This window comes from Ursus americanus, chromosome 2 (genome assembly GCF_024610735.1).
Source record: "Ursus americanus isolate L20-20 chromosome 2, mUrsAme1.1.p, whole genome shotgun sequence".
In the NCBI taxonomy this organism is placed as follows: domain Eukaryota; kingdom Metazoa; phylum Chordata; class Mammalia; order Carnivora; family Ursidae; genus Ursus; species Ursus americanus.
In genome coordinates, this window is record NC_142128.1 from 99,783,100 (window position 1) to 99,797,795 (window position 14,696).

Sequence of the window (14,696 nt, forward strand, 5' to 3'; positions counted from 1 at the left end):
GACTTCCATACTGTGTTGAATAAAAATGAGTGGACACCCTTGTCTTGTTTCTGATCTTAGGGGGAAAGTTCTCAGGTTTTCACCATTGAGGATGATGTTAGCTGTGGGTTTTTCATATATGGCCTTTATTATGTTGAGGTACGTTCCATCTAAACCTACTTCGTCAGGGACTGTTTTTTTTTCCATGAATGGCTGTTGTACTTTGTCAAATGTTTTTCGGCACCTGTTGAAAGTGTTACGTGGCTTTCACCCTTGCTTTTGTTGATGTGATGCATCACGTTGATTTGTGAGTATTGAGCCACACCTGCATCCTGGGAATAAATCCCACTCCATTGTGATGAATAATTTTTTTAATGTATTGTTGGATTCGGTTTGCTAGTATTTTGTCAAGGATTTTTGCATCTATGTTCATCATGGATATTGGCCTGTAGTTCCGTTTTGTATATGGGGGGCTCTCTATCTGGTCTTGGTATCAGGTAATGCTGGCCTCAGAATGAATTTGGAAGCTTTTCCTTCTTGTATTTTTTTTTAAAGATTTTATTTATTTATTTGACAGAGAGAGACAGCCAGCGAGGGAGGGAACACAAGCAGGGGGAGTGGGAGAGGAAGAAGCAGGCTCATAGCGGAGGAGCCTGATGTGGGGCTCGATCCCATAACGCCAGGATCACGCCCTGAGCTGAAGGCAGAAGCTTAACCGCTGTGCCACCCAGACGCCCCATCCTTCTTGTATTTTTTGGAATAGTTTGAGAGGAATAGGTATTAACTCTTCTTTAAATGTTTGGTAGAATTTCCCTGGGAAGCTGTCAGGTCCTGGACTTTTGTTTGTTGGGAGCTTTTTGATTTAATTACCAGCAAGTAAATTGAATCAGTAATCTGCTGAAATTTTCTACTTCCTCCTGATTGAGTTTTGGGAGGTTTTATGTTCCTAGGAATTGACCCATTTCTTCTAGGTTGTCCAGTCTGTTGGCACATAATTTTACATAATCTCTCATAATCCTTTGTTCTCTCCTGGTGCTGGTTATTATTTCTCCTCCATTGATTTGATTATTTGAGTGTTCTCTCTCTCTTTCTCTCTTTCTCTCTTTCTCTTTGAGGAGTCTGGACTAGTTTTATCAATATTGAACTTTTCAAAAATCCAGCTCCTGGCTTCGTTGATCTGTTCTACTGGTTTCTAATCCCTACTTCATTTATTTTTGCAATTATCTTTCTTATTTCCTTCCTTCTACTGGTTTTGAGTTTTATTGTTCTTTTTCCTGCTCCTTTTAGATGTGAGGTTACATCATTTGAGATTTTTCTTGCTTCTTGAGGTAGCCCTGTGTTGCTATAAACTCCCCTCTTAGAACAGCTTTTTCTGCATCCCAGAGATTTGGGACTGCTAGATTTTCGTTTGTCTCCATGTATTTTTTTTTTTATTTCTTCTTTGATTTCTCGGTTGACCCATTCATTTTTTTTTTCAGTAGCATGTATTTAACCTTCATATACTTGTGTTCTTTCCAGATTTTTTTTTCTTGGGGTTAATTTCTAGTTTCATAGCACTGTGGTCAGAAAAGATGCATGGTATGACTTCAGTCTTTGAATTTGTCAAGACTCACTTTGTGGCCTAATATGTGATCTACTCTGGGGAAGCTCCCTGTGCACTTGAAAACGATGTGTATTCTGATTTAGGATGGAATGTTCTGAATAGATCTGTGAGACCATCTGGTCCAACACATCATTCAAAGCCACTGTTGCCTTACGGATTTTCTGTTCGGATGATCTGTCCACTGATGTAAGTGGGGTGTTAAAGTCCCCTCATATTATCGTATTATCTATTTCTTCCTTTGTTTATTAGCTGCTTTATGTATTTGGGTGCTCTGATGTTGGGTGCCTAAATATTCACAATTGTTATATCGTGTTGCATTGTCCCCGGTATGATTATATAGTGTCCTTCTTCGTCTCTTGTTATGGTCTTTGTTTTATTTATTTTTTTTTAAAGATTTTTATTTATTTATTCGACAGAGATAGAGACAGCCAGCGAGAGAGGGAACACAAGCAGGGGGAGTGGGAGAGGAAGAAGCAGGCTCACAGCGGAGGAGCCTGATGTGGGGCTCGATCCCATAATGCCGGGATCATGCCCTGAGCCGCAGGCAGACGCTTAACCACTGTGCCACCCAGGCGCCCCTAGTCTTTGTTTTAAAGTCTATTTCATTCAGTATTAGAATTGTTATCCTGGCTTTCTTTTCACTCCATTTGCATGATAAATGTTTTCTGTCCCTTCACTTTCAATCTCCAGGTGTCTTTAGGACTGAAATGAGTCTCTTGTAGGCGGCATGTAGATGGGTCTTGCTTTTTTATCCATTCTGTCCCCTTATGTCTTTTGCTTGGAGCATTGAGTCCATTTACATTCACAGTAATTATTGACAGGAATGTACTTATTGCCATTTTTTTACTCATTTTATGGTTGTTTTTGTCGTTCTTCTCTGTTCCTTTCTTCTCTGGCTCTTCTGTTTGTTGGTTTTCTTCAGTGACATACTTGGATTTCCTTCTCTTTATTTTTTGCATATCTATTACCGGTTTGTGGGGTTTGCTGTTTTTCTTTTTTTTAACAGAGTGAAGGGGAAGGGCAGAGGGAGAGGGAGAGAATCTCAAGCAGGCTCCACACTCAGCGCAGAGCCCAACATGGGGCTCAGTCCCAGGACCCTGAGATCATGGCCTGAGCTGAAATCAAGAGTCAGAAGCTTAACTGACTGAACCACCCAGGTGCCCCTCTATTACCAGTTTTTGATTATGTTACCATTCAGTTTGTATGTAACATCCTGTGTGTGGAGGGGTCTGTATTAAGTTGATGGTCGCCTACTTTCGAACCCATTCTAAAAGCACTAAATTTTTACTACTCCCCGTGCCTTATGTATATGGTATCATACTTTACATCCTTTTATTTTGTGAGTCCCTTGACAGATTTTTTACACGTATAGTTATTTTTACTGCTTTTGTGCTTTCCTGGTTTTGTGTTTCCACTCAGAAGCCCCTTTGTCACTTCTTGTAGGGCTGGTTTAGCGGCCATGAATTCCTTTAATTTTTGTTTGGGAAAATTTTTTTCTCTCCTGTTCTGAATGATAGCCTTGCTGGATAGAGTATTCTTGGCTACAGATTTTTACTTTTAGCACTTTGTGGGCCAGATGTGAGCAGCAGGGTATAATCAAAGTTTCTGCTGAAAAATCCACTGATAGCCTTATGGGGTTTCCCTTGTTTGCAACTGTTTTCTTTCCTCTTGCTGCTTTTAGAATTCTCTCTGGATCACTGCCTTTATTCACTTCGTGTCTGGGTGCAGACCTCCTTGGGTTGGTTTTGTTGGGGGCTCTCTGTGCTTCCTGGATCTGGATTTCTGTCTCCTTCCCCAGATTCAGGAAGTTTTCAGCTATCATGTCTTCAAATATTTGTTCATATTATTTCTTCAAATAGACTGCTATATACACAAATTCCCTGTTTCTCTCTCTTCTCCTCCTGGGATCCCAATCATGCAACTGTTACTCTTCTTGACAGTGTTGCTGAGTTCCCTGGGTCTATTCTCTCTCTCTCTCTCTCTCTCTCTCTCCCTCCCTCCTCTGTTCAGCTTGATTGCTTTCCATGACTCTGTCTTCCAGGTTGCTGATCCAGTCACCTGCTTCCTCTAGTCTACTGTTTATTCCATCTAGTGTATTTTTAATTTCATTTATTGAGTTCTTCATATCTGATTGGTTCTTTTCTTTGCTTTCTATCTTTGTGGAGGGTCTCACTGAGGTCTCCACTCTTCTTTTAAGTCTAGTATCTGTAGGACCATTACTTTATATCTCTATCAGGCATGCTACTTATCTCCATTTCACTTAGATTTCTTGCTGTGATTTTTGTCCCGTTCTTTGATTTGGGGCCTGTTCCTTTCTCCTCTTTTGTCGACTCTGTGTCTGTTTCTACGTGGTAGGAGAGTCCGCTACGTCTCCTGCACTTCCAAGGAGTGGCTCTATGAAGAAGAGGTCCCGCGGTGCAATGTCTCCTCTTCACCAGAAAATGGTTTCAGGGGTGTCTCCGGTGTGCGTTGCTACAGGGGTGTCCTACCGTTGTGGCGGAGCTGCGTTCGCCTTCCGTCCGGCCTGCGAGGGCTCTCTGCCTGTTGTGGGCAGAGTCTGGTGCCTGTGGTGTCGTGGGCCGGTCCGGGGCTGCCTTGGGCTTGAGCTGAGTCCGACCAGGTGTTCGCCAGAGATGAAGCAGCACCAAACTGAGGGCACTTGCCCTGTGTTGTTCCCTGAGAAGCTTCTGTGGGTGGGTGGGGTCTTCAGTCAGACCAGCTGCCTGCCCCCAGCCCACAGCTGGGGCCACAGTCAGACTGGCGTGTGTGCGGTTATCTTCCCCTGTCCCAGAGCAGGACTCACTCTGGAGCCGTGCTGGCCCTCGTCTGGGCTGCGTGCACACTGCCTAGCTTGTGACACCACTTTGGACGGACTCCTGCCGAAGGCATGTTGGAGCTGGCAGGTCTGCAGAAGAGCGGGGGTGCGGGGTACAGTGTCAGCGGTGTCTACAAGGTCAGCAGAGGGGGCCGGCCGTGGAGGACTGGCGGGAAGGGGCAGGGTGCGCTGTTAGCGTCCTGGGTGCGGAGCCGTCCCGCTGTGCTGTTCCCACGCGTGTCTGGAGGCTGGGGAGGGAAATGGGGCTTGCCGGCTCCTCTGTTCCTGGAGGGGTCTCCCGAGGACCTCTGTCCCAGTGATGAGTAAACAAGCCCCCCTCCCATATGCCTCAGGGCTTCTTCAAACTTGCATCCATGCTGAATCTCCAGCCTGTGTGGTGTTCTGTCTCTTTAAGGGCAGAGACTCCGTTTCCTCTCCCCCTCCGGGCTCTCCCAGAGCTCAGCTTGCTGATTTTTTAAAGTTCCAGGTCTTAAGCCCCACTGATTGTAAGAACTCACAGAGTTAGGCCCCTCTGGTTTCCAAAGCCAAACGTCCTGGGGATTTGCTTTATCTGTATGGGTCTCCCACGCCTGGGGTGCCTGGGGTGGGGTCTGCTCCTGTCCCCTCTCTGCCCCTGCTGCACGCCCCCCCCCATGGATGGTCTGCTCACCCTTGCAAACCCTTGTCAAGTCCATCCTTGTTATTCAGGAATTAGATCTTTGCAAATTTGCCTGCCTGTTAAAAATTATTTTTTCAAAGATTTTACAGAGTGAGCACAAGTCAGGGGGAAGGGGCAGAGGGAGAGCATCGCAAGCAGACCCCTCTGAGCACAGAGCCTGTCGTGGGGCTCAACCCCACAACCCATGAGATCGTGACCTGAGCCAAAATCACGAGTTGGACGCTTAACCAACTGAGCCACCCAGGTGCCCCTAAAAATTACTTCTAACCCCAAAATTGTGCTCTCGGTGCTTTGATGGTCATTTACACACACGTACGGAGTGGCAGAAAATTTCCTTCTCCCTACGTGCACGTTCCCACTGAGATTGAAAAGGTACACGGTTTCTTGTTTCTCTTTTCACGATCTGTTTCATGCTACATTTTTCACATCTTCGTGCTTTTTGTTGGTGATGTTACTGCTTCAGATGGCTCCCAGGTGTTGTGCTGAAACGCCGTGTTCCTGCTGTGACGTGCTTCATAGGGAATACACGTGTTCACTCATGAATTCTGCTACTGGCCGTGAGTACAGGGTTCATGAATCAATACTATCCAGATGTCTCGAAACACAAAACACACATAAAGCAAGGTTTATTGACTGGGTGACAAAAAGGTGGTCAGGAGCAATAGTTCAGTCTTCACAACTGCAGTGTTCATGGAAACCTTACTGCAAATATGGAGAATAATTATATGTGTGTATATATATGGAGAGACAGAACTGGAAGAAAACATACAAAAAATTTTCTCTGGGTGATAGAATCATGAGTGATTTCTATTTCTGCCTTATCCTTTCTATATTTTCACATTTCTACAATGAGAATATGTTGCTTTTTGTAGATAGAAAAAAATTTAAATTAAAAATTAAAAACAAAAGATGAAATGATTACTGGGGCCTTAGCCTTAAGCAGAAAACCAAGTTTTAGAAACAGAAAATGTGGGGCGCTTGGGTGGCACAGCGGTTAAGCGTCTGCCTTCGGCTCAGGGCGTGATCCCGGCGTTACGGGATCGAGTCCCACATCAGGCTCCTCCGCTGGGAGCCTGCTTCTTCCTCTCCCACTCCCCCTGCTTGTGTTCCCTCTCTTGCTGGCTGTCTCTCTGTCAAAATAAATAAAATCTTAAAAAAAATAGAAACAGAAAATGTATTAGAACAGGAATAAAATCAGCCACGAAGTTGTGGCAGCATAGAGGAGGAGATGAACAAGGATTGTTGAAAAGGTAACACGATGTTAAACATAGAGCCGTTGCTCCAGAAGTTAAATTCTCCCTCTGCTCTAGCCCTCCCTCAAACCCTGACTCTTACACCAGATTAAAAACCTGTGTAGACACATCAAAGGATGCTTAACATCCATTGTCATCAGGAAAATGCAAATCAGAGCCCCAGGGAGCTACAATCTCATGCCCGCCGGGATGAGTAGAATCAGGAAGGCAGATAATAACAAACATGGCAAGGACGGGAGAGACGGGAAGCCTCCTGTGCTGCTCCCGGGGATGTAAAATGGTGCGGCCACTCGGAGCATGATCTGTAAGTTCCTCAGAAAGGTAAATAGCGTTACCATTTGACCCAGCGATTCCACTCCTAGTATATACCCAAGAGAAATTAGAACATAGCCACAAAGAAACTTGCCATGAATGTTCATAGCGGCATTATTCATAGTAGCGAGAAACTCCAACACTGCTGAGGAATGGAGAAACATCCAACACTGCTGAGGAATGGAGAAACAATACGGTAGCTACATAGATCGCGTGGATATACACAGACACACGTGTACAGTGGCATGTTACCCATCAGAAGGACAGATGTACTGACACGTGCTACAGCATGGATTAACCTTGAAAACGTTATGCCAGGTGAGCAAAGGCAGCCACAGAAGACCACACGTGGTAGGATTACATTTCCAGGAAATGTCCAGAACAGGCAAATCCACAGAGACAGAAAGTAGGTTCGGGATTGCCTAGACAAAGGGGAAACCACAGTCTGGATGAGCTCTGGGAGAAGCGGAAGTGGGAAGAGAAGAGGGATGGTCAAGACAACACCAACCCACAGGGGAGGGAAGGGGCAGAGGAGCCAGTGAGGAGAACTAGAGAGGAAGTTAGCATAGAAAGTGGTCACGGAAGCCAGGGCAAGAGTGAGGGCAGAGGTGACCTGCAGAGAACAGGTGCAAAGCAGCACAGGTGGGGGGGGGCGGGATCATGAATACGAAAAGTAGAAGGTCATTGGTGACTTCTGAAGAAGGATCAAAGGCAATAGGTTCAGAGTCACTGGGAAGAGGGGACAGGAACTAGTGAATTTGTCAAGAACCCAGACCATAAAGAAAAGGAGGTCACAGAGTGAGGGCTGAGGGGCCCTTCTTCTCCCCCACAACAGGTAAGATTTTTTTTAACTTTATTGAGGAGTAATTGGCAAATGTCGTTGTATATGTTGAAAGTCTACTATGTGATGATTTGATCAACATTGTGGAGTGATTGCTAAGAGCAAGGTAACGAACATGGCCGTCGCACGTCCCAGGTAACATAATTATATGTTATATGTTATGTTGACGTGTGTGGTGGCGAGGGGGCTCGTGCTCTACTCGGGGCAACGTCTCAGTGCACGACGCCGAGTTACCGACTACGGTCACCGTGTTGTCCACCAGCTCCTCAGGATCCTTCGTACAACTGAAAACCTGCGTCCCCTGACCAACGTCACCCCCATTTCCCCCTCCTCCACCCCTAGCAACCACCATCCTATTCTCTGTCTCCACAAAACTGGCTTTTCTTTGTTTTAGATTCCACACGTAAGTGATGCCGCGTGTGTCTTGCTCTGTCTGGTTTATTGCACTTAAGCGTGAGGCCCTGCGGGTTCCTCCGTGTTGCTGCAATGGCGGGATTTCCTTCTGTTTTTGTGGCTGAACAGCAGCCGGTTATGTGTATGGACCACATTTTCCTTTTCCTGTGGCTCTTCGAGAGACACTTGGAAGGTTTCCGTATCTAGGCTGTTGTGAATAAAGCTGCAACGAACACGGGACTGCAGATTTCTCTTCAAGACACTGGTTTCCGTTCCTTCATATGCACACCCGGGACTGGGATTGCTGGGCCACGTGGTGGTTCAAGTTTTAATGTTTGAGGAACCAGCATACCGTTTTCCATCATGACAGTCATTTTAGGGGCTCCTGGGTGGCTCAGTCCGTTAAGCGTCCGACTCTTGGTTTCAGCTCAGGTCATGATCTCAGGGTCGTGGGATCGAACCCAGCCCGGGGCTCCACACTCAGCACAAGCCCTGCTTGAGATTCTCTCCCTCTCCCCGCTCACGCAGGTGCGCTTGCTCTTTCTCTAAAATAAAGTAACTATTTTAAACTCTTAAGGGTTTCCTTTTTGCACATTGTCCCCAATACTTGTCATCAGCTTTTCGATGATAGCCATCCTACCAGGTGTGGGGTGGGCGCTCCTTGTGGTTGGTTTGCATTTCCCTGATAACTGGTGACGTGGGGCACCGGCTCGTGTACCCTGGCCGTGTGTATCTTCCTGGGAAAACGTCCCTAGAGCCCCTTGGCCCATTTTTAATCAGATTATTGTTCTATAGCTATTGAGTTGGGTGAGTGCTTTATACGTTCTGTATTTAACCACTTGTCAGATAGATGGCTTGTGAGTATTTTCTCCCGTTCCATGAGTTGCTTTTCCAATTTATTGTTTCCTTTGCTGTGCAGAAGAAATATATAGTCCCACTTATTTTAGCTTCTGTTGACTGTGCTCTGGTGTCTTACCCAAGAAATCGTTGCCAAGACCCATGTCAAGAATCTTTTTCCATATATTTTCTTCCAAAACTTTTATGGTTTCAGATTTCACATTCAAGTCTTTGATCCATTTCTATTTTCGTGAGTGGTGTAAGATTCTGCGTCATTGTTTTGCACGTGGATATCCGGTTTTCCCAGCTTCATTTCTTGAAGAGACTGTTCCTTACCCCAGTTCGTGTTCTTAGCACCCTTATCAAAAATTAGCTGACCATACATGACTGGGTTTATGTCTGGGCTTTCTATTCTGTTCCACTGGTCTATGTGCCTATCTTTATGCCAGTACCATATTGTTTTCATTACTACAACTTTGTAACAGAGCTTAAAATCAAGAAGTGTGATGCTTCCAGCTGGGATCTTCTGTTTTAGAATTGCTTTTGTTATGCGGGGTCTTTCATAATTCCATACAAATTTTAGGAAACTTTTTCTGTTTCTGCGAAAAATGCCATGGGAATTTTGAATTGGGATTGTATTGACTCTGTAGACACTAGGGATAGTATAGACATTTTCACAATATTCTTCCAACCCAAGAAGACAGGAATTCCTTCCACTTATTCATGTCTTCCTCAAGGTCTTTCATCAATTTTGTACAGTTTTCAGTGTATAGATCTTTTACCTCCTTGTTCAAATTTAGTCCTAAGTATTTTGTTATTTTTGATGCTATGGTAGATAAGATTGCTTTCTTAATTTCTCTTTCAGATAGTTTGTTACTGTGTAGAAATGCAACTAATTTCTCTATGTTGATTTTATATCTTACAACTTTACTGAATTCATTTATTCTAGGTTTTTTTGAATCTTTAGGGTTTTATTTATATATATATAATATATAATATAATATATATAATATATAATATATGTATATATATATAATGTCCTCTGCAGCAACAATTTTACTTTTTCCTTCTGAATTTGTATGCTTTATTCTTTTTCTTGCCTAATTGCTCCAGCTAGGACTTTCTACACATTTTGAATAGAAATGGTGAGAGTGGACATCCTTGTCTTGTCCTTGATCCTAGAGGAAAGGCTTCTAACTTTTCACCATTCAATATGATGTTAGCTGTGGGCTTGTCATATGTGGCCTTTATTATGCTGAGGAACATTCTGTCTATACTTAATTTGTTGAGCATTTTTATCATGAAAGGATGTTGAATTTTATCAAATGCTTTTTCTACATCAATTGAAATGATCATATGATTTTTTTCAGATTTATATTTTATATTTTTATAATAATATTTTTTTATTATGTTAGTCACCATACAGTACATCCCTGGTTTCCAATGTAAAGTTCGATGATTCCTTAGTTGCGTATAACACCCAGTGCACCATGCAATACGTGCCCTCCTTACTACCCATCACCGGTCTATCCCATTCCCCCACCCCCTCCCCTCTGAAGCCCTCAGTTTGTTTCTCAGAGTCCATAGTCTCTCGTGCTTCATTCCCCCTTGTGATTACCCCCCTTTCTTTATCCCTTTCTTCTCCTACCGATCTTCCTAGTTCATATGTTCCATAGATGAGAGAAATCATGATAATTGTCTTTCTCTGCTTGACTTATTTCACTTAGCATTATCTCCTCCAATGCCGTCCATGTTGCAGCAAATGTTGAGAAATCGTTCTTTCTGATAGCTGAATAATATTTCATTGTATATATGGACCACAGCTTCTTAATCCAGTCATCTGTTGAAGGGCATCTCGGCTCCTTCCACGATTTAGCTATTGTGGACATTGCTGCTATGAACATTGGGGTGCATATGGCCCTTCTCTTCACTGTGTCTGTATCTTTGGGGTAAATACCCAGTAGTGCAATGGCTGGGTCATAGGGTAGCTCAATTTTTAACTTTTTAAGGGACCTCCACACTGTTTTCCAGAGTGGCTGTACCAACTTGCATTCCCACCAACAATGTAGGAGGGATCCCCTTTCTCCACATCCTCTCCAACAACTGTTTCTTGCCTTGTCAATTTTTGCCTTTCTAACTGGCGTAAGGTGTATCTTAGTGTGGCTTTGATTTTTATCCTTCATTCTGTTCATGTGGTACATTTATTGATTTGTCTGTGTCGAACCATCCTTGCATCCCAGGGTGAATCCTACTTGATCATGGTGTACGATCCTTTTAATGTGTGCCTGAATTCAGTTTGCTAGTATTTTATTGAGGGTCAAACAAATAGGATTGAGTGTTGGGTGGCTGTGTATTTGGGATAGAAGCACACGTTAATAAACAGGCTGGAGAATGGACAGCTGAGGCTACAGAAGAGAGGAAGTACTCCAGAAAGGCTCTGCAGAGCCCAGGCAGGTCAGCTTGACTCAGAACTGGAAGGAGCAGCGGCAGTCCCACAGCGGGTGGTGGATGGGTTTATAGGGTTTGGTACCGGGGAAGGCTGGGGTGTTGAAATTGCTCACATCTAAGGGCAAGTGAAGTTAAGCTGCCCAGAGAAGGGGAAAGGGGCAGATCAAAGGACTTGAGGAAGTGATGAAAGCCTTCAGCCAGGGTGGAAACGGCAGGTGTTTCGTCCAAAGCACAGTTAAGATAATGCTGCTTTCCCCGGGTATTGGTTTCCTATTTCTCATGTGCTCTCGGCTGGAAAACAGCATTCTCCTGCCAAGTTACTTCTCCCTGCAAATTACCAAAGTTCACAGATATGTTTCCAATAACCCCAAGGATAAGTCTTAAAAAAAAATGATGTGCCTGTCTTTAAATCCCAACAGAAACATGCCTACAAGTCTTGTAAGCCCCTGAGTTCCTGGGTTAATGATCTCATCCAGCGAGTGAATTTCTTCAATACTTGGGCCAAAATGGCTTACACTGCAATCCATCATCGGTATGGATGGGAGCTGCTTTATGTCTCTTCCTTATTTGGGCTTAGAGCTTAACAGTTTACCATGTAATTTCCTATGCGTGGTCTTTGGGGTTCTCAGAGCAGCATGGGAACTTAGCAAGGAAGGGGCTGTTGTCTTCAGTTTAGGATGAAGGCCTGGAAGACACACGGGGTGCCGAGGGTCCTGTCTGCGGTCTGACCACTCTAAGGGACGGACAGGCCCAGACCTGGTGCCTGTCTCCTTCTGTTACTCTACACTGTATCCTGGGAAAGTGGCAGCAGGAAACGTGAAAGGAAATGAGAATTCGTTACGTGTCATTTTTAAACGTGTTTAATACATAGATCGAAATTATTTAAACATGAGAGCAGCCAACACTCTAGAAGTGCCCTCTCCCACGTCCTCATGTAACTGTCACAGTGGCCCTGTGACACGCAGGAGGTCCTGGCCTTCATCACCCTCGCTGTGGACATGAGCAAATGGAGGCAGAGACACGAAGTAGCTTGCCCAGCACTTTGCTACCAGAAAGTGAGAGTATTGAGATTTGAACCCAGAAAATCTGCTTCCAAAGTCTGTACAGACTGCCTCTCGTGCCACATCACTCTGAGTGCTGGGGCACATCGTCTAAGAGAAACCAGCAACCCTGGAACAATCCACCGATTCCTCAGGGCACAGCCGAGACCCCCTGCAGAGCAGCAAGCCTAGCCACCCAAATCCACAGCCTCCCTGCACGTCTAAGCCACAGCTGGTCCCCCTAAAGTGCAAGATTGGGTCCTGAGTGGGGAGAGCTTGAGATGAAAAGGGAAGGAGGGGCGTTGGAGGGATGGTCGTGGGAACGTGCACGATGGTGGTGCCCTTGATCTCTCAGCCTCTGTACGCCTCCAACAGGTATATGACATTTGTCACAACCTGGAAGCGTTCTAGTCCATCACCTGCCCAGACCCCCAGATACCCTGATGATGGGCACAGCGATTTCTCTGAAGGATTTCCTGCAAGATACTGGCTCCCAGCTTTCTTCTTTCCACAAGGTGACTATGAGAACCACGCGGTCTGTGCCCAGGCCCCCCACTGCTGGCCTCCCTTCTCCTCCTCTCCAGCATGAGAGCCCCGCGCCCTGCAGGCACCCCGCACCAGGGCGGTCTCTCTCCCTCCCGCCCTCTTCCTCTCTTACCCCTCCCTCCCCACACGTTGCACTGGACCATCCCCGCCAGACCGCACCTGCACCTTCCAGGCCTGTGAGGTCCAAGGCCGACACCATGTCCCTCTCAAAGGCCACTGCCTTTCATCAGGACTCGTGGAGGTGGGTGCCTCCCCAGGGGGTGAATCTGTATTCAGCCGTTTTCACTGATGAATAAACGATGCCATCCAGCAGGAAGGGAAGACATCCCAGCCGATGCCCTAGAACAGCGTGCGGTTGGGGTGTGGTGGGAGCGGGAAGGGGGCAAGGCTGGATCGTGAGCGTGGCCAGGGCAGACCCAGGTCTGTGCGCCCGCCCCGCCGCACCCCTCGCATCCGGTACAGCCCGGCACCTAAAAGCCTCTCAGCGAGTATTTGAAGAATGACCAACTTTCCGAATGAATACATACGAATAGATGAACAAAGGAATACTTCCGGAGCGTGACCCAGGGGACGGAAACAAAGGTCCGGGAAGGCAACTCCAGAAACAGCCTGCTGCCCGTGAGCCCGTCCGCACATGCGGCTGGAGGGACGAGACTGGCGCCCAGACAGGGGGCTTGCGGGGAGCCGGGGGCTGTGCCCAGCACGTGGCGGACACAAGCTCATCAGGTCTCGTGTCGATCGTACGGGGTCCTTCCTGTTATCACCCCTGTTCTCAGCGAGGAAGGCCATGGCGCCGAGAGGTTACGTGGCTTCCCCAAGTCCCACAGCCGGATGCACCTGCGGCGAGTGAGGAATGTGGCGGGTCTGACTTGGAAGTCCCCGTGTGTCACCCGGCCCTGGGAACCGCGTGTTTGTCGGAGCCGAAGGACCAGATGCGAGAGGGGACGAGCACGGACGGGAGGCAAGAGGTTCCCGCAGCCCGAGCGCAAACCCCACGACAGACAATGGTGTAGGATGACGCTGGGAAGACGGACACGGGCTCCGGGGCGGATGGGGCCCACTGGGGAGTCGGCCCCCTCCTGCAGCCCAGGAGCCACGGCCACGTTTCAGGCCGGGGACAAGCATGGGCGGAGTCTGGGTCCCAGGTAGGCGTCTGCTTTACTCTCCAGGCGGGAATTGGTGGTGGCCCCGAGGGGACCTGGACAACAGTCCTAGACGGACCCCGAGGGAGCAGAGGGGCTTGGAACAGCTCCCAGCTCTCCGGTGGATAGCTGGGCAGACACTGAAACCGGGCCCCGGGGGGAGGAGTGAAGTGATGAGCAGCGAGGGGACAGCACCTGGCAAGTCGGAGACGTTCGGAGAAGACAGCGCGATGGCCAGTGAGCGGCTAGCTGTGCGGGGCTGGAGCTCAGGAGAGACGGGGGCTCGCGGACGGAGGGAGGGCGGCGCGGAGCGTCAGGCCACCGCGGGACAGCTGCTGCCTGAGGCGCAGAGGCATCAGGGCGCCGGTCTCCTCCCCCAGAGCCTGCAGAGCTCCAAGGGGCCACGGAGGACGACAGGAGCCCTTCTGGCTCGTCCGCACAGGTGGCCTCTGGGCCTCGGAAAGTTACAGGGAACTCGGAGAAAGGCCGTCCCAGGCTGGTGGCGGCGCACAGACACCACGTGAGGTGGCCACAGCAGCAAGGAGAGGACACGGGCTGCGTGGCAGGGGCTCAACTGCCCAGGGGAGGCGCTAAAATTCCCTCCGTGAGCACTGGTGTGGTGGATACCAGGCAGGGGCATGAATCAGAGGTAGGATGGAGTTCCAGGCTACTTGCGGGATGGATTAAACCAGGAGGAGAGGGGCTGGTGGCAAAGAACAGTCGCGAGCTGTGTTAGGAGTGTTGGTATTCAGACACAGAATGCAAGCAAAACAGTAAGTTCTAGGCTTATGTGAGTGGAAAGGAAGTC

General features: G+C 47.3%; 1 protein-coding gene across 1 annotated transcript in view; it reads left to right on the forward strand.

Annotated features, from left to right (window-relative positions):
- The window catches only part of DNAH14 (dynein axonemal heavy chain 14), a 300,961-nt gene that overhangs the window by 279,388 nt on the left and 6,877 nt on the right, over positions 1 to 14,696 (forward strand). The window contains exons 81-82 of the mRNA XM_087859257.1: positions 11,580 to 11,692; positions 12,576 to 12,715. Of these exons, the coding sequence (XP_087715383.1) occupies positions 11,580 to 11,692; positions 12,576 to 12,715 (253 nt within the window). The remainder of the gene's footprint in view (positions 1 to 11,579; positions 11,693 to 12,575; positions 12,716 to 14,696) is intronic.